The sequence below is a fragment of the Carcharodon carcharias genome, chromosome 13 (assembly GCF_017639515.1).
Source record: "Carcharodon carcharias isolate sCarCar2 chromosome 13, sCarCar2.pri, whole genome shotgun sequence".
In the NCBI taxonomy this organism is placed as follows: Eukaryota; Metazoa; Chordata; class Chondrichthyes; order Lamniformes; family Lamnidae; genus Carcharodon; species Carcharodon carcharias.
In genome coordinates, this window is record NC_054479.1 from 102,009,433 (window position 1) to 102,033,177 (window position 23,745).

General features: G+C 42.4%; 1 protein-coding gene across 1 annotated transcript in view; it reads left to right on the top strand.

Moving 5' to 3' along the window:
* The window catches only part of LOC121285634 (mucin-5AC-like), a 216,452-nt gene that overhangs the window by 137,254 nt on the left and 55,453 nt on the right, over nucleotides 1-23,745 (top strand). The window contains exons 98-112 of the mRNA XM_041202273.1: nucleotides 484-543; nucleotides 1,328-1,390; nucleotides 2,001-2,063; nucleotides 3,172-3,234; nucleotides 5,909-5,968; nucleotides 6,339-6,398; nucleotides 7,324-7,386; nucleotides 7,641-7,700; nucleotides 8,472-8,534; nucleotides 9,173-9,235; nucleotides 14,352-14,411; nucleotides 16,029-16,079; nucleotides 17,164-17,226; nucleotides 17,603-17,662; nucleotides 18,692-18,751. Of these exons, the coding sequence (XP_041058207.1) occupies nucleotides 484-543; nucleotides 1,328-1,390; nucleotides 2,001-2,063; nucleotides 3,172-3,234; nucleotides 5,909-5,968; nucleotides 6,339-6,398; nucleotides 7,324-7,386; nucleotides 7,641-7,700; nucleotides 8,472-8,534; nucleotides 9,173-9,235; nucleotides 14,352-14,411; nucleotides 16,029-16,079; nucleotides 17,164-17,226; nucleotides 17,603-17,662; nucleotides 18,692-18,751 (912 nt within the window). The remainder of the gene's footprint in view (nucleotides 1-483; nucleotides 544-1,327; nucleotides 1,391-2,000; nucleotides 2,064-3,171; nucleotides 3,235-5,908; nucleotides 5,969-6,338; nucleotides 6,399-7,323; nucleotides 7,387-7,640; nucleotides 7,701-8,471; nucleotides 8,535-9,172; nucleotides 9,236-14,351; nucleotides 14,412-16,028; nucleotides 16,080-17,163; nucleotides 17,227-17,602; nucleotides 17,663-18,691; nucleotides 18,752-23,745) is intronic.

Below are 23,745 nucleotides of genomic sequence, written 5' to 3' on the forward strand. Positions count from 1 at the left end.
GTCTTGGTGCTGCCCCATCGCACGGAGTGGCTTGTTAGACAGCCTGCTGACTCTGCTGTCCTGTTGGCCTCGATGACCCTGGCAGACATCCTCTGGCCTGTGGAGCCTGTCACAATACTGTCCCAATTCAAAATTGAATATAGCGGCTATAAGTTATTTTGCTCTTCTTCAGAAGGAACAACTTCAACAACAGCAACAACCAGCACTTATGGGTCTACTGCCAGTTTCACAACTGGTGAGTGAGGTCTTCTCTTAATGAATAGGAAACATTCTTTGATCTAGTTCAGTACTTTCAACTTCAGCTCAATTAATTCCTTTTTCAAGACCTTTGTCCAAGAAGTATCTGACTGATGTATTGCAATGTTGCCCTAATTTTTTTCTTATATTCATTTAGCACAAACCATATGATTTTATGTTGAAAGTACATAAACGTTCTTCAACAATTGAGTCAATTTTGTGACTTTAGTCTTTAATATTTTTCAGAATTAACAACTACACCAGTGTCATTAACAACAACTGGCTCAACCATTGGTTCTACAACTGGTGAGTATGGTCCTTTCATTATCAATTGCAAAGCCTTAAATACAAGTGGTTTATCACAGCTTCAGCTCCTTGTCAGTAGAAGTCTGTTCCCTGGCTCTACCAGCATTTTCTTCCATTCCAGCCAAAGGGCAGTGTTTAAGTGTTTATTGGCATAAATATTGAACAAAATTTTTGTTTTGATTTATTTCAATAGTCACCTTAAATCACAGATTTTACTTAAATAAATCCTATTGAAATCAGCCTCTCCTCTCTTATTGAATGGAACATTTCTCAAAAGGATTATTAGACCTTGCAACTAAATTAAACATTACATTAAACCACTCAGCACCAACGTGGTCAGCCAAGGTGACAATTGTCATTGAATTTTGAATTAAATACCTTCATGCGTGGAAAATTTCTCCAGATGGGAGACTACATAATCAATTATTGAATAACTCCTATTTGGTGAAGGATAGCATTGTGTTCTAGTCTGAATCTCCTTTGACCTTTCAATATATTCTATGTGTCAGCACGGCGTGAGACTGTAAACAGTGACAGGAATCAGTGTCTCCAATGTAATCTTTTGCAATGACACTCATTTGATGGAGAGCTTGTCAGTGGTGCAGATGCAATACACAAATTATAAAGTGACAAAAAATGTCCAATTGAGCACCCGTAGTAATAGGGATTAAACTTTTTAGCACACTGTCTTACGTATTCCCTGCTGACTAATGTTAAAACTCTTTCATTACTGTCCTGATATTTATTGGGTGAATTTATTGTGAATGTATTTGTTTTCCTTCAGAAGAAACAACTACAAAAACAGAGACAACCACCACAGCTAGTTCTACTGCCAGTTCTACACCTGGTGAGTAATGTCTTCTTTCACTAAACATGAGGAAGTAATTTAAAATCAGAATGCAATTACAGTTTAAACTCCTGGTCAGTAAAAACCCCTTTGTCAGTCTTGGTTCACGGGTCACATTCTCACTTCAGAAGATGGTGACATCAAGTCTGCCTCTTGAGCACTAAATCTAACCTGATTTTATAGTGTTCTACTAAAGGGTGCACTGGGACTGAGGTGAGGTGTTGGATTAGAGGTTCAATCCCAGACCTTGTCTGTCCTTTAGTGAAATTTAAAGTTCTCATGGCAGTATTTTAAAGATGACTATGGAGTTCTCCTTAGGTTCCTGATCAATGTTTCTGCTTGAGACAACACTTCTAAGAATAGATTTTTAGATAGCTGTTTTTGTGCTCTGGCTGTGTTCAAATTACGTAACTTCACAGTAAAATAAATCCTTGTCAGTAGAGAACTTTTAAGTCATGTCAGGCACCACATGAATGCAATACCTTTAATATTATCTATTTGTGCACTCTCTTTTAAATGATCAAATGTACATCGAGTCTGTCACTTCACCCAAAACTGCCCCAGTTAGAGTTGGATGTATTGGCTCTTAGTGGTTTTGTTTGTCCTTCAGAAGAATCACCTACAACACCAGAAGCAAGCACCACAAGTGCGACGATTGCCAGTTCCACAACTGGTGAGTGATATCTCCTTGCAATACACATTAGCAAGGCTATTAGCACAAGAATGGTTTTCAACTTCAGCACCCTATCTGTGAAAGTATATTACTTCCTTTTATTTGACACTTGGCCCATTTCATTTTGAGGAATGTGATATAATCTAAATATATTTTCTCATATTTCAAGCTGATTACATGTCCGGTTGTCTTGTGGTGAACGCCCATTAAAGCTCATTGAGGAATTTGTGGTTTTGAATATAATTAATTTTTTCAGAGGGAACAACAACAACAGTACCACCAACTACAACTGGTGAATGATGGTTGCTTCTGTATATAATAACAAGGCCCTAGACACAAGTGCAATTTTCCCACTTGACAGTGAACATCAATTCCTTTGCTATTCAACCCAAGTTTGTCCCTTTCTACTTGAGAATAGAGGTTATTGGTTTAACTATTGAATAAATGTTGTTATGATTTCTTTAAAATACAACTGTGAAACTTCCTTCAAAGTGACCCTTGAAGTCAGCCTTTTGCTTCTTAGACAAGGAACAAGTATCAAAGTTTCATGCTGAAAGTCTTAGCATCCTAGGCTTTACCATGGACAATTATTTTTTTGGTGGTGATGAGCTTCAATTAATTCCGCCTTTATTATCTGGATGTACAGGAATTGACTAGAGATGTGTCTGCAGGTATTCAGCTGTTGAATAACTCAGAGTATGAGCTGTCCACTGTGTTCTTGCATTCACATCTCAACCTGTGACACCTGTATTATGAAAGATAGTATTGTGCTCCGATTGGAATTTGCTTTAAGCTTTCAAAGTGCCCGAGTATTTTAAGTATCTGCACAGTTATGGATGAAGATCTTCTGGATGGATTCAGTGCATCAAACATGAGCTTCCAAAATGATCCCCACCTGGTGGACAGCTTGTCATTTGTGCAGATGAAATACACAACTTGCATTATGGCAAGATACTGATTGATTGGGCATCTGTAGTAAGAGTTTTCAAATTGGTTGTGAGCTCTCTTTTAATTTGCTTAAAAGCTGGTGATTCTGTTGAGACAGTCATAATGCGATCCCAATTCTGAATTTTATGTAGTGCTTGTAAATTCTTTTGCTTTTCTTTAGAAGAAATAACTTTGACAACAGTAACAAGCACCACATATGAGACTACAACCAGTTCCACAACTGGTGAGTGAGGTCTCCTTTGAAACATCCTTTGACCTAGTTGAGTATTTTCAGCTTCAACTGAATTATTGCCATCTTTCCAACCTTTGGCCTATTATTTTTTGAATAATGTATCATGAATTTACACTTAATTATTTTCTTCTATTTATTTAACCCAAGTCTTGTCACATTATGTTGAACGTTCACAAATGCTCTTGAGGAATTGAGTAAGAATTTTGTGGCTTTGAATGGGCCTTAGATTCTGGAAAGGTCCCCAGGGATTGTAAAGTAGCTGATGTAACATCTTTATTGAAGAAAGGATAGAGACAGAAAGTAGGAAACTACAGGCCAGTTAGCTTAACATCTGTAATCGGGTAATTGTTAGAATCCATTATTAAGGGGTTAAAGCAGGATACTTAGAAAATCATAATTTGATCAGGGAGAGTCAACATGGATTTGTGAAAAGGAAATCATATTTAACAAAATGTATAAATTTTCTTGAGGAAGTAACAAGCAAAATGCATAAAATGGAACATGTAGATGTTCTGCATTTGGATTTCCAGAAGACATTTGATAAGGTGCCAAATCAGAGGTCACTATACAAGGTAAGATTAGGCGGTGCAGAGCGTAACATATCAGCATGGATCAAGGATAGATTAGCAAACAAGAAGCAGAGAGTAGGGATAAATGTGTGTTTTTCGTGTTGGCAAACTATGACTAGTGGAGTGGCACAGGGCTCAGTACTGGGGCCACAAATATTTACAATCCATATCAATGATTTGGATGCACAGTAGCTAAATTTGCCGTTGACACCAAGATAGATAGGAAAGTATGTTGTCAAGAGGAAGCAGTGAGGCTGCAAAGTGATAGAAAGGTTAAGTTAGTGGGCAAAAAATTAGCAGATGGACGATAATGTGGGAAAAAAGTGAACTAGCCCATTTTGGAAGGAAGAATAGAAAAGCAGTGTAATATTTAAATGAAAAGAGACTGCAGGACTTCGTGGTACAGGGCGATCTGGGTGTCTTGTTATATTAATCACAACATATCAGTATGCATGTTTAGCAAGTGATTAGGAAGGCAAATGGAAAGTTGGCATTTATTGCAAGGAGAATAGGAGAGAAAAGTAGCAAAGTTTTACTGCAGCTGTATAGGGTCATGCCAAGACCACATCTGGAATACTGCGTACAGTTATGGTCCCCTTATTTGAAAGATGTAAAAGATATAATGTTTTTAGAAGCAATACAGAGATGGTTCACTCGACTCATTCCTCAGATAAGGAAGTTAGCTCATGAAGAAGGGTTCAGCAGGTTGGCCTGTACCCATTAGAATTTCGAAGAATGAGAGGTGATCGTATTGAAAGATATGAGATCCTGAGGGGCTTTGATAGGGTATATATGGCGATGATGTTCCACTGGCGGGAGAGACTATACCCAGTTGAAACGGTTTAAGAATAAGATGTCTACCAAATGGAGATGAGGAGAATTGCTTTTCTCTTAAAGTGTCATCAGTATGCAGAATTCTCTTGCCCAGAAAGCAGTGGAGGCTGGGACATTGAATTTATTTAAGTCAAAGTTAGACAGAAGTTTGATCAACAAGGGAGTTAAGGTATGAGGGTCAGATGGCAAAGTAGAGTTGAGACTGCAACCAGATCAGCCAAGATCTTATTGAATGGCAGAGCAGGCTTGAAGGGCTGAATGGCCTACTCATACTCTTAAGTCTTATGTTCCTATAAATGTCTTTAATATTTTTCAGAATTAAAAACTACATCAGTGTCACCAACAGCTGGCTCAACCACTGGCTCCACAACCGCTAAATGTTGGTTCTTTCATTATAAATGGCAAAGCCTTAGTTACAAGTAGTTTTATCACAGCTTCAGCTCCTTGTCAGTGAAAGTCTGATTTCTTGCTCTTCCAGCATATTCTTCCAATCCAGCTGGAGGACAGTGTTTATTGGCGTTAAAGTTGAACAGAATTTTATTTTAATTTATATCTGTAGCCACCTTACAGCACACATATTTCTGAAAATAATCTTCTTGAAATCAGCCTCTCCACTCTTAGTGAACAATACGTATCTCAATTGACTATGCAATTAAATTAAACATAACATGAAACCACTCATCACCATTGTGGTCAGTTAAGGTCAGTTAAACTTCATTGAGTTTTGAATTAACCTTGATCCATGGGAAATCTCTCCAGATGGGAGACTAGGTTTTATTTATTGAATAAAGGAGAATATTGTTTATTTTGTAAAGGATAGCTTTCTGTTCTGGTCTGAATCTCCTTTCATCATTCAAGCTAGCCTCAGTGTCAATGTGAGAACATAGAGGGTGACTGGAATCAGCATCTCAAATTCAATCTTTCACAATGACACTCATTTGATGGAGAGCTTGTTAGTGATGTAGATGGAATACTCACCTATATAATGGCAGGACTAATGTCCAATTGGACATCTGTAGTAATAGGGTATAAAGCTATTTGCACACTCTCTTATACTTTGTGTATTCCCCGCTGACTGATGTTAGGCTGTAACATCTGCAGCATGGAAATCAACATCGGATTGCCACTCCGTGCCCAATTACTTACCTTACATTTCTTCCATGCCTGTCTCACACGACCTGCTGACTGATGTTGAAATTCTTTCATTACGGTCCTGATACGAGTTGGGTGAATTGATTGTGAATGTATTTGTTTTCCTTCAGAAGAAACAACTACAACAGAGGCAGCCACCACAGTTAGTTCTACTGTCATTTCTGCACCTGGTAAGTGATGTCTAATTTCATTAAACATGAGGAAGTAATTTAAAACTAGAATGCAATTACAGCTTAAACTCCTAGTCAGTGAAATCCCCTTTGTCAGCTTGGTCCTCAGGTCACATTATCATTTCAGAAGGCATTGGGATCAAGTCCGCGAACAGAGCCTACAGCATTCAATGTGTTCTGATCTTATAATATCCTATTGAGGAAGGACAGCACTGGGACTGAGGTGTTCACTGTTGGATGAGAGTTTCAGTCGAGACCTTCTCTGCCTTTTAGTGGAATTAAATGTTTTTGTGGTGTCATTTCAAATATGAGCAGGAAGTTCTCTTTAGTTTTGGGAGTTTTGTCGTTTTGAATATCTTTTTTTTTTCAGTGGGAATAACCACAACAGTTCCACCAACTATAACTGGCTCTACCAGTGGTTCCACAACTGGTGAGTGATGGTTTCTTCTGTATATAATAGCAAGGCCTTAGGCACAAGTGTTATTTTTCAAGTTCAGCTACTTGACAGAGAACGTCCATCCTTTGCACTTCTAGCAACTTAGTCCATTCCCGATCAAGGACGAAGGTTTTTGATGTAAATTGAACAAATCTCATTGTGATTTATTTCAAGAGAAATTGTGAAACTTCCTTTAAAGTGACCATTGAAATCAGTTTCTTTACTCGTAGTAAAAAGAGCAAGATTTAAATAGGTGATTTGATAATGCAATGGAATTTACAATTGTTGAAAGTGATAGCATGCTTTGCATCACTGTGGACAATTATTTATACGGCGGTCATGAGCTTCAATGAATTCTGCTTTTATTACCTGGACATACAGGGATTGACTCCACATAGATCTGCTGGTATTCAGATGTTACATAACTGAGAGTATGAGCTGTGAATATCCACAGTGTTGTTACATCCACATCTCAAACTGTGACACGTGTTTTGTGATAAATAGTATTGTGTCCTCATCTGAAGTTGCCTTAGGCTTTCAGAGTGCACCAGTATTTTATGTGTCAGAACAGTCTTGAATGCCGATGAGCTGTATGGATTCAATATCTTATCAAATATGACCTTTGAAAATGATACCCACATGATAGCCACTTGGGTGCAGACATGATGGGCCAAATGGCCCCCTTCTGTGCTGTAACAATCCTGTGATTCTGTGGTGGAGAGCTTGTCATTCATACAGATGGAAGAATAATCTTATATTGTGGCAGAGTAATTGATTGGGGATCAGTTCTAAGAAATTTCAAACCCATAGTGAACTCTATTTTAATTTGTTTAATAACTGATGATTTTTTTGAAACTGTCACATTACTGTTGCATTCAAAATTGATATAATGGTTGTAAATCCTGTTGCTCGCCTTCAGAAGAAACGACTTCAACAACAGCAACAACCATGACAAATGGGTCTACTGCCAGTTTCACAACAGGCGAGTGAGGTCTTCTCTTAATGAACATGAAACATTCTTTGACCTAGTTCAGTACTTTCAGCTGCAACTCAATTATTTCCTTCTTCAAGACCTTTGTCCGAGAAGTATCTGACAGATGTATTGTAATTTTGCCCTTAAATATTTTGCTCTATTTATTTAACAGAAATCATATGATTTTATGTTGAAAGAACATAAATGCTCTTCAGGAATTCACTCAGAATTTTGTGACTTTGAAAACCTTTAATATTTTTTAGAATTAACAACTACACCAGTGTCACCAACAACAACTGGCTCAACCACTGGTTCCACAACTGGTGAGTGATGCTCCTTTCATTATCAATTGCAAAGCCTTAAATACAAGTGGTTTTATCACATCTTCAGCTCCTTGTGAAAGTCTGTCCCCTAGCTCTTCCTGAACATCTTTCCATTCCAGCTGGAGGGCAGTGTTTATTGGCATAAATGTTGAAGAAACTTTTGTTTTGATTTGTTTCAAAAGCCACCTTAGAGCACACATTTGACTTAAATAAATATTATTGAACTTCACTTCTGCTGTGTTGGTGAACAGAACATATCTCAAAAGGATAATTGGATCTTGCAATTAAATTAAGATTACATTAAACCACTCAGTACCAATGTGGTCAGCTAAGGTGATAATTGTCATTGAATTTTGAGCTAAACACCTTGATACATGGAAGATTTCTCCAGATTGGAGAACAGGTAATCATTTATTGAATAACCGCTATCTGGTGAAGCATAGCATTGTGTTTTGTCTGAATCCCCGCTGACCTTTCAATATATTCTATGTGTCAGCACAGTGTGAGACTGTAAAGGGTGACTGGAATCAGTGTCTCAAATTTAGTCTTTCACAATGACACTCAGTTGATGGAGAGCTTGTGAGAGGTGTAGATGGAATACAGAACTTATAAAATGATGCAATAATGCCCAATTTAGAGCCATAGTAATAGGGTTTAAACTTTTCTGCACTTTTGCTCGTGTATTCCCTGCTGACTGATATTGAAACTTGTTCAATACTGTTCTGATTCTAGCTGTGTGAATTGATTGTGAATATATTTGTTTTCCTTCAGAAGAAACAACTACAACAGCAGAGACAACCACCACAGCTAGTTCTACTGCCAGTTCCTTACCTGGTGAGTGATGTCTTCTTTCATTAAACATGAGGAAGTAATTTAAAATCAGAACGCAATTATAGCTTAAACTCCCAGTCAGTGAAAACCCCTTTGTCAGTCTTGGCTCACGGGTCACATTCTCACTTCAGAAGATGGTGGGGTCATGTCTGCCTCTTGAGCACTAAATCCAGTCTGATCTTATAGTGTTCTACTGAGGAAGGACAGCACTGGGACTGAGGTGTTTGCTGTTGGATTAAAGGTTCAATCAAGAGCTTTTCTGTTCTTTTGTGGAATTTGAAATTCTCTTGGCAGTATTTCAAAGATGACTATGGAGTTCTCCTTGGGTTCCTGATCAATGTTTTTGCTTGAAACAACTTTCTAAGAATAGATTTTCACATAACTTTATTTGTAATTTAACTGCGCTCAAGTGGAGTGACAGCTTTCCTGCATTCCCAAAATGACTACACAGTAAAAATAATTCCTTGTCTGTAGGGCATTTTAGGTCATATCAGGCACCAGATGAATGCAGTAGCTTTAATATTACCTATTTGTGCACTCTCTTTTAAATGATTGAATATACACTAAGTCTGTCCCTTCACTGTAACTGTTCCAGTTAGAGTTGGATGTATTGGTTCTCAGTGTTTTTGTTTGTCCTTCAGAAGAATCACCTACAACACCAGGAGCAAGCACCACAAGTGAGATGACTGCCAGTTCCACAACTGGTGAGTGATATCTCTTTTCAATACACATTACCATGGCCATTAACACAAAAATGCTCTTCAACTTCAGCAACCTATCTGTGAAAATGTATTGTTCCCTTCTGCTCAACGCTTAGCCCATTACCTTTTGAGGGATGTGACATAATCTAAGTAAAACTTTTCTCATATTTCAAGCTGATTACATGTCCGGTTGTCTTGTGGTGAACGCTCATTAAAGCTCATTGAGGAATTTGTGGTTTTGAATATAATTATTTTTTTCCAGAGGGAACAACTACAACAGTACCACCAACTACAACTGGTTCTACCAGTGCTTCCACAGCCAGTGAATGATGTTTTCTTCTGTATATAATAGCAAGGCTTAGACACAAGTGCTATTTTTCCACTTGACAGTAAACATCAATTCATTTGCTCTTTTAGCAACTTAGTCCATTCCTGTTCAAGAATAGAGGTTTTTGGATTTACTATTGAATAAATGTTGTTATCATTTCTTTAAAATGCAACTGGGAAACTACAACTAGTGAAGGGATCAATACTGGGCCTTCAGATATTTACAATCTACATCAATGATTTGGATGGAGGGACTAAATGCAGCTAAATTTGTTGATGGCACAAAGAGAGGTAGGGAAGTAAGTTGTCACGAGGAGGTAAAGAATTTTCAAAGGAGTTTAGAAAGACCACAGCACCATGGTACAGAGTGCCATTCAAGTTGGGGGAGAAAAGAGAAATGTAGTTGTAATAAGGAATAGCGTAGTGAAGGGAATAGATGCTGTTCTCTGCAGCAAAGACAGAGAGTCCTGAAGGCTGTGTTGCCTACCTGGTGCCAAGATTAAGGACATCTCCTCTGGACTGGAGAGGAACTTGGCATGGGAGGGGAAAGATCCAGTTGTCATGGTCCACGTAGGTACCAATGACGTAGGTAGGACTAGGAAAGAGTTCTGCTGAGGGACAATGAGCAGTTTGGGGTTAAATTAAAAAACAGAACCACAAAAGTAATAATCTCTGGATTACTATCTGAGCCACATGCAAATTGACCTAGAGTAAATAAGATTAGAGAGGTAAATGCATGGTTCAAAGTTTGGTGTGGGAGAAATGAATTCCAATTCATGGGGCACTGGCACCAGTACTAGTCCCATTGGGACAGTCTTCATTTGAACCATTCTGGGACCAGTGTCCTGGTGAATCATATAATTAGGGTTGTAGATACGGCTTCAAACTTATTAGTGGCTAGGGCAGGGGTGGGTGTGTTCAATTGAAGGGAAGTTTAAAAAAAATCAAAAAAAAATGAGAGAGCAGAGGTGCCGTGCAGTGAAGAGGCGAATGATAATCAAAGTGTGACAGGAAGGGGCAGAAAATATAAGCAGAAGAATGTAGCAGAGATCAGCACCGGAATGAGAAATAATGGTTAAAAAGTCAAAGCTTAAGGTTCTTTATCTGAATCCACGCAGCATTTGTAACAAGATAGATGAGTTGATGGCACAAATAGAAATAAATGGACATGATAGTTATTACAGAGATGTGGTTGCAGGGTGACCAAGACTGGGAACTCAATATTCAAGGGTATTCGACATTCTGGAAAAATAGGTGAAAAGGAAAAAGAGGTGAGGTAGCTTTGTTAATACAGGAAGGTATCAGTGCGGTGGTGAGAAGTAATATTAATGCAATAGAATGTGATGTGGAATCAGTTTGGGTAGAAATAAGGAATAGCAAGAGGAAGAAGTCGTGGGTGTGAGTTGTCTATAGGCTCCCAAAGTGTTGCCTCATTGTAGGACAAAGTATAAATGGGGAAATAACGGAGGCATGTGAGAAGGGTGCTACAATTGTCACGGGTGATTTTAATCTACGTATTGACTGGACAAATCAGATTGGCAGGGGTAACATAGAAGATGAATTTGTAGAGTTTATCAGGGATTGTTTCTTAGAGCAATGTGTTGTAGAACCTACCCAGGAACAGGCTATCTTAGATCTAGTAATGTGTAATGAGGTGAGATCAGTAAGAGATATCGCAGTAAAGGATCCTCTAGCGGATAGCGGTCACAACATGGTAGAATTTCAGATTAAACTTAAGGATAAGCAACTCGGGTCTCAAACCAATGTCCTCAACTTAAATAAGGGCAATTACAGAGGTATGAAGGAAGAGATGTCTAAAGTGGGCTGGGAAAATAGACTAAGGGGAAGATCAGTGGATGAGCAGTGCCGGACATTTAAGCAGATAATTCATAACACTCACCAAAAATTTATCCTGGTCAAAAAGAAGGACTCGATGATAAGGATGAACTACCCATGGTTACCAAAGGTGGTCAAGGAAAGTATCCAATCAAAAACTGAGGCATACAAAATGGCAAAAACTAATGGTAGACCAGAGGATTGGGATTTTTTTTAGGAACCAGTAGCAGGTTACTAAAAAGCTAATAAAGAGGGAGAAAATTGATTATGAAAGTAAATTGGCAAGATATGGTTCAAATAGCAAGAGCTTCTACAGGTATATAAGAAGGAAGAGAGTGCCTAAAGTGAGTGTGGGTATCTTGGAGGATGCGACTAGAAAATTGATCATGGGGAACAGGGAAATGGCAGATAATTTAAACCAATATTTTGCATTGGCCTTCATGGTGGAGGACACTATAAACATCCCAAAACATCAGATAAGCAAGGAGCTAAAGGGAGAAAAGGTCTTGTAACAATCTCTATCACGTAGGACTAAGTATTGAACAAACCAATGGGACTAAAGGCAGACAAGTCGCCAGGACCTGATGGCCTGCATCCAAGGGTTTAAAGGAAGTGGCTGCTGGGATAGTGTGGGCATTGGTCGAAATATTCCAGAATTCACTGGATTCTGGGAGGATCCCAGTGGATCTGAAAACCGCTAATGCAATGCCCCTGTTCAAGAAGGGAGGGAGACAAACAGCAGGAAAATATAGGCCAGTCAGCCTAACATCTGTCATTGGGAAAATGCTAGAGTCCATTATTAAGGAAGAAATAGCAGGACATTTAGAAAAGCTTAATGCAATCAAACAGAGTCAACATGGTTTTATGAAAGGGGAATCATGTTTGACAAATGTGCTAGAGTTCTTTGAAGATATAACAAGCAGAGATAAGGGCAACTGGTAGATATAATGTATTTGGATTCTCAGAAGGCATTCGATAAGATGCCACATAAAAGGTTATTGCACAAGACAGGAGCTCACGGTATTGGGGGTAATGTATTAGCATGGATTGAGGATTGGTTAACACACAGAATACAGAGAGTTGGGATCAATGGGTCTTTTTCAGGTTGGAAAGATGTAACTAGTGGAGTTCCACACGGATCAGTCTCAGGGCCTCAATTATTTACTATCTATATTAATGACTTGGTGGAGGGGACAGAGTGTAATGTATCCAAATTTGCTGATGATACCAAAATAGGTGGGAGGGCATGTTGTGATGAGGACATAAGGATTCTGCAAGGTGATATAGATGGGTTGAGTGAGTGGGCAAAAACTTGACAGATGGAATTTAAAGTAAAAATGTGTGAGGTCATGCACTTTGGTAGGAAGAATCAAAAGGCAAACTATTATTTAAATGGAGAGAGACTCCCAAAAAAAGTGCAGCACAGATGGGCATTCTTGTGAATGAAACACAAAAAAGTTAGCACGCAGGTGCAGCTAGTAATTAGGAAGGCACATGGAATTTTGGCCTGTATTGCTAGGGGGTTGGAGTTTTAAAAATAGGGAAGTCTTGTTACAACTGTACAGGGTGTTAGTGAGGCCGCACTTGGAGGACTTCGTACAGTTTTGGTCCCCGTATTTAAGAAAGGACATGCTAGCATTGGAGGCTGTTCAAAAGAGATTCACTCGGCTAATTCCTGGGGTGAAGGGGTTGACTGATCAACAACGGCTAAACAGGTTAGGCCTTTATTCATTAGAGTTTAGAAGAATGAGGGGTGATCTTATTGAAGTGTACAAGATTCTGAGGGGGGGCTTGACAGGGTAGATGTTGAGAAGATATTTCTTCTAGTGGGGGAAATCTCAAACTAGAGGACATAGTTACAAAACAAGGGGACACTCATTTAAAACTGAGATGTGAAGGAATTTCTTCTCTCAGAGGATAAAGAGTGCCTGGAATTCTCTACCCCAGATACTTGTAGAGGCCAGATCACTGAAAATATTTAAAGAGGAGGTAGATAGATTTTTGAAATATCAGGGAGTTGAGGGCTATAAGGAGCTGGCACAAAAGGCCTGGGGCAGATCAGCCATGATCTAATTGAATGGCAGGGCAGGCTTGAGGGGCCAAATGGCCTTCTCCTGCTCCTATTTCTTATGTTCTAGAAAGGTTAAATGGGTGGGCAAAAATTTGGCAGATAGCATTCCATTTACTACTTAAATGGAGTGAGGTTGCAGAACTTGGTGGTACAGGGGGATCTGAGTGTCCTGTTGTTTGAAACACAGTTTGTCAGTATGCTGGTGCAGCAAGTAATTAGTAACACAAATGGCATGTTGGCATTTATTGCAAGAGGAATGGGATATTTAGAAGTAGCAAAGTTTTACTGCAGCTGCACAGGGTCTTGGTGAGACCACATCTGGAATACTGTGTACAGTTGTGCTCTGCTTATTTGAATGATAAACTTTTTTAAGACGAAGCGCAGAGAAGTTCACGTGACTCATTCCTCAGATAAGAGGCTTATCTTATGAAGAAGGGTTGAACAGGTTGGGTCTAGACCCATTGGGGATTAGAAGAATCAGAGGTGATCGTATTGAAATGTATAAGGCCCTGAGGAGATTTGATAGTGTAGATACCGCGATGATATTTCCACTTGTGAGAGAGACTATTCCCAGGGGAAATGGTTTAAGAATAAGAGGCCTATCAAATGGAGATGGGGAGAACTTTTTTCTTTTACAGGGTCATTAGTATGTGGATTACTCTTCCCCAGAAAGCAGTGGAGGCTGGGTCGTTGAATTTATTCAAGTCAGAGTTAGACAGATTTTTCTTAGACAGGGAAGTCAAAGAATGGAAGACAGATGGCAAAGTGGAGTTGAGACTGCAACCAGATCAGCCAAGATCTTATTAAATGGCAGGGCAGGCTCGAAGGACTGAATGGCCTCCTCCTAAGTCCAATGTTCCTCTGAATGTCTTTAATATTTTTCAGAATTAACAACTGCACCAGTGTCACCAATAACAACTGGCTCAACCACTGGCTCCACAACTGGTGAGTGATGGTTTATTTCATTTTAAACAGCAAGGCCTGAGATACAAGTGGCTTTATCACAGCTTCAGCTTCTTGTCAGTGAAGTCTGATTTCTTGCTCTTCCAGCATATTCTTCCAATGCAGCCAGAGGGCAATGTTTATTGGCGTTAATATTGAACAAAATTTTGTTTTGACTTATATCTGTAGCCACCTTGGAGCACATACTTGTCTTAAATAATCTTCTTGAAATCAGCCTCTCCACTCTTACTGAACAATATGTATCTCAAATGAGCGCGTAACTAAATTAAACTGACATTAAACCAGTCAGTGCCATTGTGATCAGTTAAGGTCAGTTAATCTTCAATGAGTTTTGAATTAAACACCTTGATGCATGGGAAATTTCTCCAGATGGGAGACCAGGGGCAGGTTTTTCCGGTCGGTGAGCAGGGGTGGGGCCTGCTCGACGACACGTAAAATAACATGGGGATATCTTGTGCATGCATCTCAACGTCACTCTGCGTCATTTAGATTTTCAGTTCAGTGGGTGTGCAGCTGAATTGGATGCATGCCTGCCGATCAGCCAACGGCCAATTAAGGTCATTAAAAAACTAATTAACCTGATTGATGGATCTGCCAGTCCAAGCTTAAGGTTGGCAGGCAGGCCAGGAGCCCAGGTGGGCTTCAGAAAAAGCATGAAACCTCATCCATGGGTGGGATGAGGTTTCATGAAGGTTTTTTAAAATTTTAACAAATGTTTCAATAAAAGCGATGGATGTGTCCCAACTTATGTGACAGTGTCCCATGAGGGGACATAGCAGGGAAATTTTTTTATTATCTGAAATTCAACTTTTACATTGGAACTGATCTCCCTGAGGCAGCATTTTGCCTCAGGGAGATCTGTGTGCTCTTTCCTGCGCATGTGTGAAAGAGTGCGCTCCCGCCTGAGGGAATCTCTCCCCCCCGCTCCACCACCACCAGCACAGGGAGCACATTGCACATCCTGGCGGAAGTCATGCTATAAAGTGGCAGTGCGCCACTGACTGGGGGTGCTGATTGGGGGGGGGGATGCCGAGCGGAGGTCCACCTGCCCGCGCCCACTCCCGCACTCCCCCGCCTCCCGACGAGGGGAAGTGTTGGCCCAGGTTTTTATGTATTGACTAACGGAGAATGATGCCTATTTTGTGAAGGATAGCTTTCTGTTCTGGTCTGAATCTCCTTTCATCGTTCAAGCTATCCTCAGTAAGTGTCAGTGTGAGAACAAAGAGGGTGATTGGAATCAGCATCTCAAATTCAATCTTTCACAATGACACTCATTTGATGGAGAGCTTGTCAGTGGTGCAGATTGAATACTCACCTATATAATGGCAGGACTAATATCCAATTGGACACCTGTAGTAATAGGGTATAAGACTATTTGCACACTCTCTTATACTTTGTGTATTCCCTGCTGACTGATGTTAGGCTGTAACTTCCGGGGCATGGAATTCAGCATAGGATTGCCACTCCGTGCCCAATTACTTACCTTACATTTCTTCCATGCCTGTCTCACCCAACCTGCTGACTGATGTTGTAACTCTTTCAATACTGACCTGATACTAGTTCACTGAAATGATTGTGAACATATTTGTTTTCCTTCAGAAGAAACAACTAAAACAACAGAGACAACCACCACAGCCAGTTCTACTGCCAGTGAGTGATGTCTTCTCTTAATGAACAGGAAACATTCTTTGACCTATTTCAGTACTTTCAGCTTCAACACAATTATTTTCTTTTTCAAGACCTTTGTTCAAGAAGTATCTGACTGATGTATTGTAATTTTAGCCTTAATTATTTTCTTATATTCACTTAACACAAACCATATGGTGTTAGGTTGAATGAACTTAAATATTCTTCAAGAATTAAGTCGGAATTCTGTGACTTTGAATGTCTTTAATATTTTTCATAATTAACAACTATACAGTGTCACCAACAACAACTGGCTCAACCACTGGCTCTACAACTGATGAGAATGGTCCTTTCATTACCAATTGCAAAGCCTTAATTACAAGTGGTTTTATCACAGCTTCAGCTCCTTGTCAGTGAAAGTCTATTCCCTGGTCCTACCAGCACTTTCTTCCATTCCAGCCAAAGGGAAGTGTTTATTGGCATAAATATTGAACATAATTTTGTTTTGATTTATTCCAATCGCCACCTTAAAGCACAGATTTTACTTAAATAAATCTTATTGAAATCAGCCTCTCCTCCTGAATGGAACATTTCCAAAAGTTTAATTAGATCTTGCAACTAAATTAAACATTACATTAAACCACTCAGCACCAATGTGGTCAGCCAAGGTGACAATTGTCATTGAATTTTGAATTAAATACCTTGATGCGTGGAAAATTTCTCCAGATGGGAGAACACATAATCAATTATTGAATAACTCCTATTTGGTGAAGGATAGCATTGTGTTCTAGCCTGAATCTCCTTTGACCTTTCAATATATTCTATGTGTCAGCACAGTGTGAGACTGTAAAAAGTGACTGGAATCAGTGTCTCCAATGTAATCTTTTGCAATGACACTCATTTGATGGAGAGCTTGTCAGTGGTGCAGATGAATTACACAAATTGTAAAATGATGCAATAATGCCCAATTGGGTACCTGTAGTAATAGGGTTTAAACTTTTCTGCACTTTCTCTTGCATATTCCCTGCTGACTGATGTTTAAACTCTTTGAATATTGCCCTGATACTAGTTGGGTGAATTGATTGTGAATGTATTTGTTTTCCTTCAGAAGAAACAACTACAAAAACAGAGACAACCACCACAGCTAGTTCTACTGCCAGTTCCTTACCTGGTGAGTTATGTCTTCTTTCACTAAACATGAGGAAGTAATTTAAAATCAGAATGCAATTACAGTTTAAACTCCTGGTCAGTGAAATCCCCTTTGTCAGTCTTGGTTCACAGGTCACACTCTTACTTCAGAAGATGCTGGGATCAAGTCTGTGTCCAGAGCCTTGAGCACAAAACCCAGTCTGATCTTATAGTGTTCTACTGAGTAAGGACAGCACTGGGACTGAGGTGTTGGCTGTTGGAAGAAAGATTCAGCTGAGACCCTTGTCTGCCTTTTAGTGGAATTAAAAGTTCTCGTGGTATTGTTGCTAAGATGAGAGGCTGTTCTCCTTTGCTTTAGGAGTTTTGGGGGTTTGAATATCATTACTTTTTTTTTTCAGAGGGAACAACTACAACAGTGCCACCAACTACAACTGGCTCTACTAGTAGTTCCACAACCGGTGAGTGATGGTTTCTTCTGTATATAATAGCAAGGCCTTAGACACAACTGTTATTTTTCAACTTCAGCTCCTTAACAGCAAACATCCATCCTTTGCCCTTCTCGCAACTTAGTTCATTCCTGATCGAGGACAGAGTTTTTTGACGTAACTTGAACAAATCTCATTGGGCAGGATCTTCCACCCACCCCATGATGGGGGGGTTGTGTGGTAGCGGGCGGGAGCGGGCTTGTTCCCAACCGGCGCCCCCCGCCAATTAAGGCCCAGCCAGTGTGACGTCCACCAGGAAGCGCTATGCATTCCCTGTGCAGGCAGGGGGAAGGATTCCCTGAGCTGTGAGTGCGCTCTTGTGCGCATGCGTGCGAAACAGTGCACAGATCTCCCTGAAGCAAAGTGTTACCTCGGACTTCGGCTCAGGCTTGAAAGTTTCAACAAGGAAGTGGAAAAAAACTACTGACATGTCCCGTCATGTGCCACTGCCACATGAACTGGGTCATGTCAATTTCATTTATTGAAACGTTTTATAAAAATTTTAACACCCTCATGAAACGGCCCGTGGATGAGGTTTCATGTTTTTTTAGAAGCCCGCTTGGGCTCCCAGCCTGCTTGGTTGGACATGCAGGTCCATTAATCATGTTAATTACTTTTTTAATTGCCTTAATAGGCCTTTGACAGTTCGGCGGGTGCGCAGCCAATTCGTTTGCGCGCCCGCTGAACCGAAAATCTAAATGATGCTGGGTGAAGTCGGGACGCACGCCCAACATCACCCCGCGTCATTTCATGCATCAGGGAGCAGGCCTCGCCCCCTGCTCACCAAACAGAAGGTTCTGCCCATTGTGATTTATTTCAAGAGAAACTGTGAAACTTCCTTTAAAGTGACCATTGATGTTAGTTTCTTTATCCTTAGTGAAATTATTTATTTTCCTCTATTTATTTAACACAGACCATGTGGTCTTATGTTGAAAGAACATGAATGTTCTTGAGGAATTGAGTCAGAATGTTATGACTTTGAAAATCCTTAATATTTTTCAGGATTAACAACTACACCAGTGTCACTAACAACAACTGGCTCAAACACGGGCTCCACAATTGGTGAGTATGGTCCTTTCATTATCAATTGCAAGGCCTTAGATACAAGTGGTTTTATCACAGCTTCAACTCCTTGTCAGTGAAAGTCTGTTCCCTTGCTCTACCAGCACTTTCTTCCATTCCAGCCGGAGGGGAGTGTTTATTGGCATAAATGTTGAACAAATGTTTGTTTTGATTTATTTCAATAGCCACCTTAGAGCACAGATTTTACTTAAATAAATCATAGTGCAATCAGCCTCTCCTCTCTTAGTGAAAGGAATGTAGAACAAAAAAGTACTTAGGTTGTGCAACTAAATTAAACATTACATTAAACCACTCAGCAGCAATGTGGTCAGTTATGGTGATTATTGTTATTGAATTTTGAACTAAACGTCTTGGTACATAGAAAATTTCTTCACATTGGAGATCGGGGTGCAACTTTCCAAGCCCGCTGGTGGTGGGCGTGTTAGGTGACGTGCGTGGTAAATATGGCGGGACCTACATCACAAAAGCGTGAAGAGAGGTTGCGATCTTCTGCTCAGCCCACTGATGGCAGGCCACGTTTCGCAACATCAGTCAGCGGGGAGCTAAATATAATATATCAGCAGATAATTAAAAAGTCATCCCGCCAGGCTCTTGGAACCCCTTGTATCATCCGTCCACGTCGGCGGGAAAGCACATGACGTGTTTCACAACAGCATGCAGGTGACATGCACTTGGCGGCCTTCACTTTGGGGGAACTGAGGTGAGTGAGCAGCAGCGTTCTCCACAGCTAGCCTGCTGTTTACAGGCCTCAGGGGCTCCGGGGGGGCGGGGTAAACTGATGCCAGGCCACGCAGGCAACTGCTGAGGGGTGCAGAGGCCCTGGACTGAGACATCTGCCTTTATCTTGTGCTGATAGGCTTCACATTTGAGTGGCAAGAACACTGCTCATCAGAACAAGGAGCCACAGGCAGGGTGACATTCTTAGGAGTTTATTCACAATAGTGAACAGTATGTACAAGTGATCAACACCCATGCCCAGGCTGTGCAATGACTTTTACCTAACTTTCCTAACCCTGCCACTGTGGGTTGGTACTCACCGGACATCCACAGCCGAGGTGGAGGCAACTGCTGACCAGCCTCAGAGGTGACTGTTGAGAGTTGGGCCGGTGGGTGGGGGGGGTTGCGGGAGCAGGAGGTCAAGTGCTGCCCTGGCACTGCATCCCACACACAGGCAATTGAGGTGGAGGTCAGGGTAGGCAAGGGAAGTGGCCACACATTAGGAACACCTGACCATGCCTCTGCAAATGAGACAGATCAGGCGCAGCCACTGTGATATGATTGGGGTCAGGTTCCTAGCCTGCCCACCCATGCAAACAACGCAGAGGCACCAAAAGGCCACCAAGCACTCCATACCTTACCCCCAGTGCCCACACTGCACCCCCCCCCTCCACCCCCCACAGACTTTGGGTCCACCACTGCTTTATTGGACCGTGGAGCAGTTGGACTGCACACATTGTACAATCTCCTCGCCAACGCTGGCCATGGAGCGGTCACTGCTGGAGGTGTTCACAGTTCCTTGCAATCTCAGCATTTCAGTTTGGATTAGACCTGGTTTGGACCAGTGTCCCCCATGTCGCATGTTGACAGGGACAGCCAGGATTCAAGGGCCATTGGATTAGCCCAGATCTTGGGATCCCCCCAGGTGCAGGGTGCGATTGTCTGCACCCATGAAGTATTCAGGTCTCCATCACTATGCTCAGTGGACTCATCAACAACAAGGGCTTCCACTCACTGGATGTGCGGCTGGTGTGCGACCACCAGAACCGCATCCTGCAGGGAGTGTGCACAGCTCCTACATCTTGTGTCACTTGCAGATCCCTGCAGTCTTCCAGGTTCCACAGAGGCTGCAGGGTTGGCTCCTTGGGGACAAGGGGCCATGGCTGATGACATCCGTGCGGTGCCTCAGACTGCAGCAGAGCAAAGCTATAATGAGGCTCATGCAGCAGCTCACAACTTGGTGGAGCAGACCATCGGAATACTGAAGATGAGGTCTGGTGGAGCCTGCAAGACAGTCCACAGAGGGTATCACACATTGTCGTTGTCTGCTGCGCCCTTTACAACCTGGCACTGCAATGGAGTGAGGAGCTGGCTGAGGAGAAGATGGAGGAACTTCACATCTCCTCGGATGAGGATGCCAACCGAGATGAGGGTGAGGGGGTCCTCGGTGGTGATGATGATAGGGATGAGGCTCTCTCACTGGCTAGATGAGGCAGGCGCACTCGGGAGGCCCTTATAGCTGCCAGATTTGTGGAGGATGATGACGACATGCAGTGAGGACACTCCATAGATCTTCACTTGGCCTCTGATAATGTCTGACTCCTGTCTGGCTGAGGGCAGCTCGCTTGCGCTCTATGTTCAGGGCCAGCTCTGGGACGCAGCCATGAAACTTTAGATGCATCTGATGCTGTATCCGCTTTCAGCACCTCAGCCCTTCAGGAGCTGATGCACAGCATCACTGGTCACAGATAGTGGTGTGATGGGCCAGCCCCATCATAAAGATTCTGAGAGCCCACAGAGAGAATAAAAGAACTCTGTGGTGCCTGCCCACTACGTTCTGGCAGCAATGACCAGCACTGCCGAGGTGCAGGCATCAATAATGTTTCCAGGGAGCGTGAGGCTGGAACATCACTTTCACCTGAAGGCCGCACAGAACACAGACAAGAGGCCCTGGACTGAGACACCTGCCTTTATCTTGTGCTGATAGGCTTCACATTTGAATGGCAAGAACACTGCTCATCAGAACAAGGAGCCACAGGCAGGGTGACATTCTTAGGAGTTTATTCACAATAGTGAACAGTATGTACAAGTGATCAACACCCATGCCCAGGCTGTGCAATGCCTTTTACCTAACTTTCCTAACCCTGCCACTGTGCGTTGGCACTCACCGGACATCCACAGCTGAGGTGGAGGCAACCTGCTGACTGTAACCTCCTGACAGTGATGACTTTGGCAGGCATCCTCTGGAGGGCCCCGGCCTGCTTTCGGGGTCCTGCTGTGTGGCAGTGGTACCCTCCTCAGCCTGTGACGCTGGATCTGCAGAGGTCACAGGAGGGGCGGGGGTGGGCTGGGGGCAGATGGGCTGGTCACTCCCAGAGTAACCTGGGTGGATGGCCCTGGAATGTGCACCTGCTGATCCTCCTCCCTATGGGTGCCCGAGGGCACTAACTTTGAGTGGACGGGACAGCTGGAGTGCGATCACTCTGCCCAGCAACCCTCTTGCATGCACACTGTTGGAGGCCAACTATGGCATCAGCAATGGAGTTAAGCCTGCGCAGCAGTGCTGGAGTGACGTCCTGGACCAAGGTCTCCATGGTGGTTGCCTTCCTGCCAGTGTTGACCTCAGTGTGTTGCAATGCCAGCTCTATCACCTCAGCCTGAAGACGGATGGACTCCTCCATCATGCCTTGCAATCTGAGGTGTGCAGCAGACATCCCTTCCTGATGTTCACAAGTTTGCCTTTGCAGTTCCAGCAACTGTGACATGACCAAGCCTGATGAGGCTTGTCATCTGACTCGGACTCAGCAATGCTCTGGCCTCCAGCGGGTCATCTGAGTGCCGGGGACCTGAGAAGTCCCTGCCTCCATCTGCTGTGGATCAGAAAGTGCGATGAGCTCACCAGATTGTGATTGCGAGGCCACTCTAAAGCTAGGTCCCACCAAGGTATGTGTCTCTGTGCTGGTGAAGGATGTGGGTGAATGCTGTGACGGGACTTCAGGGAAGGTGCCTCCAGATTCCTCTTCAGAGCTCGATTGGAGGCCTGAATCGAGAGGACTAGAATTATAAAAGCAGGGATGTGCTGCTGAGGCTTTATAAGGCTCTGGTCAGACCACATTTAGAATATTGTGAGCAATTTTGGGCCCCGTTCCTCAGGAAGGATGTGCTGGCTCTGGACAGGGTCCAGAGGAGGTTCACGAGAATGATCCCAAGAATGAAAGGCTTAACATATGAGAAACGTTTGAGGACTCTGGATCTATACTCGATGGAGTTTAGAAGGATGAAGGGGGATCTGATTGAAACTTACAGAATACTGAAAGGCCTGGATAGCGTGGACATGGGGAAGATGTTTCCATTAGTAGGAGAGACTAGGACCCGAGGGCACAGCCTCAGAGTAAAGGGAAGACCTTTTAGAACAGAGATGAGGAGAAACTTCTTTAGCCAGAGAGTGGTGAATCTATGGAATTCATTGCCACAGAAGGCTGTGGAGGCCAGGTCATTGAGTGTGTTTAAGACCGAGATAGATAGATTCTTTATTGGTAAGGGGATCAAAGGTTACGGGGAGAAGGCGGGAGAATGGGGTTGAGAAACTTATCAGCCATGATTGAATGGCAGAGCAGACTTGATGGGCTGAATGGCCTAATTTCTGCTCCTATGTCTTATGGCCTTATGGCTGTTTGGCAGATGTGCCTGAGAAAGCAAGGGGAGATAATTAGCGCATGGCTTTGGCCTGTGAAAGAGGACACATCACTTATGGCATGGTTGTCTGATGGATGTTGTACTCACCTGGTAGAGCAGCGCCAACCTCACCATCTGCACAGGACCGATCTCAGTCATCGCCGGCCAGCTGGATGGCTCTGTTTTCTAATTTTATCAGAACTTTGATCTCTGGCATCCTTCCACCTGTCTGCGACCTTTCCCTCCTGTTGTGAGTCAGTTTGTCCTGCGTGGATAGAGATGGGGAGAGTGTATCAGGACGCCTATCGGGCCAGATGATAAGTATGCCTGGCCTGTGTGGGTGGTGAGTGGTCCCATGGATGGGATGAGGACAATGACAGTGTGTGTGAAAGAGTGAATGGTGGTGTCCCTTGCACTGGCAGGGAGTGATGGCCCTGTGGATGTATGATGGGTTTATGAAAGTGTGAGCTGGGAGTGATGAAAAGAGTGACTTATCCTGGCAGAGCAGAGGAGATCATTCATCTTTTTGCAGCACTGGCTAGCTGTCCTCTTCTGAAGGCCATTGGCACTGACCACCACTG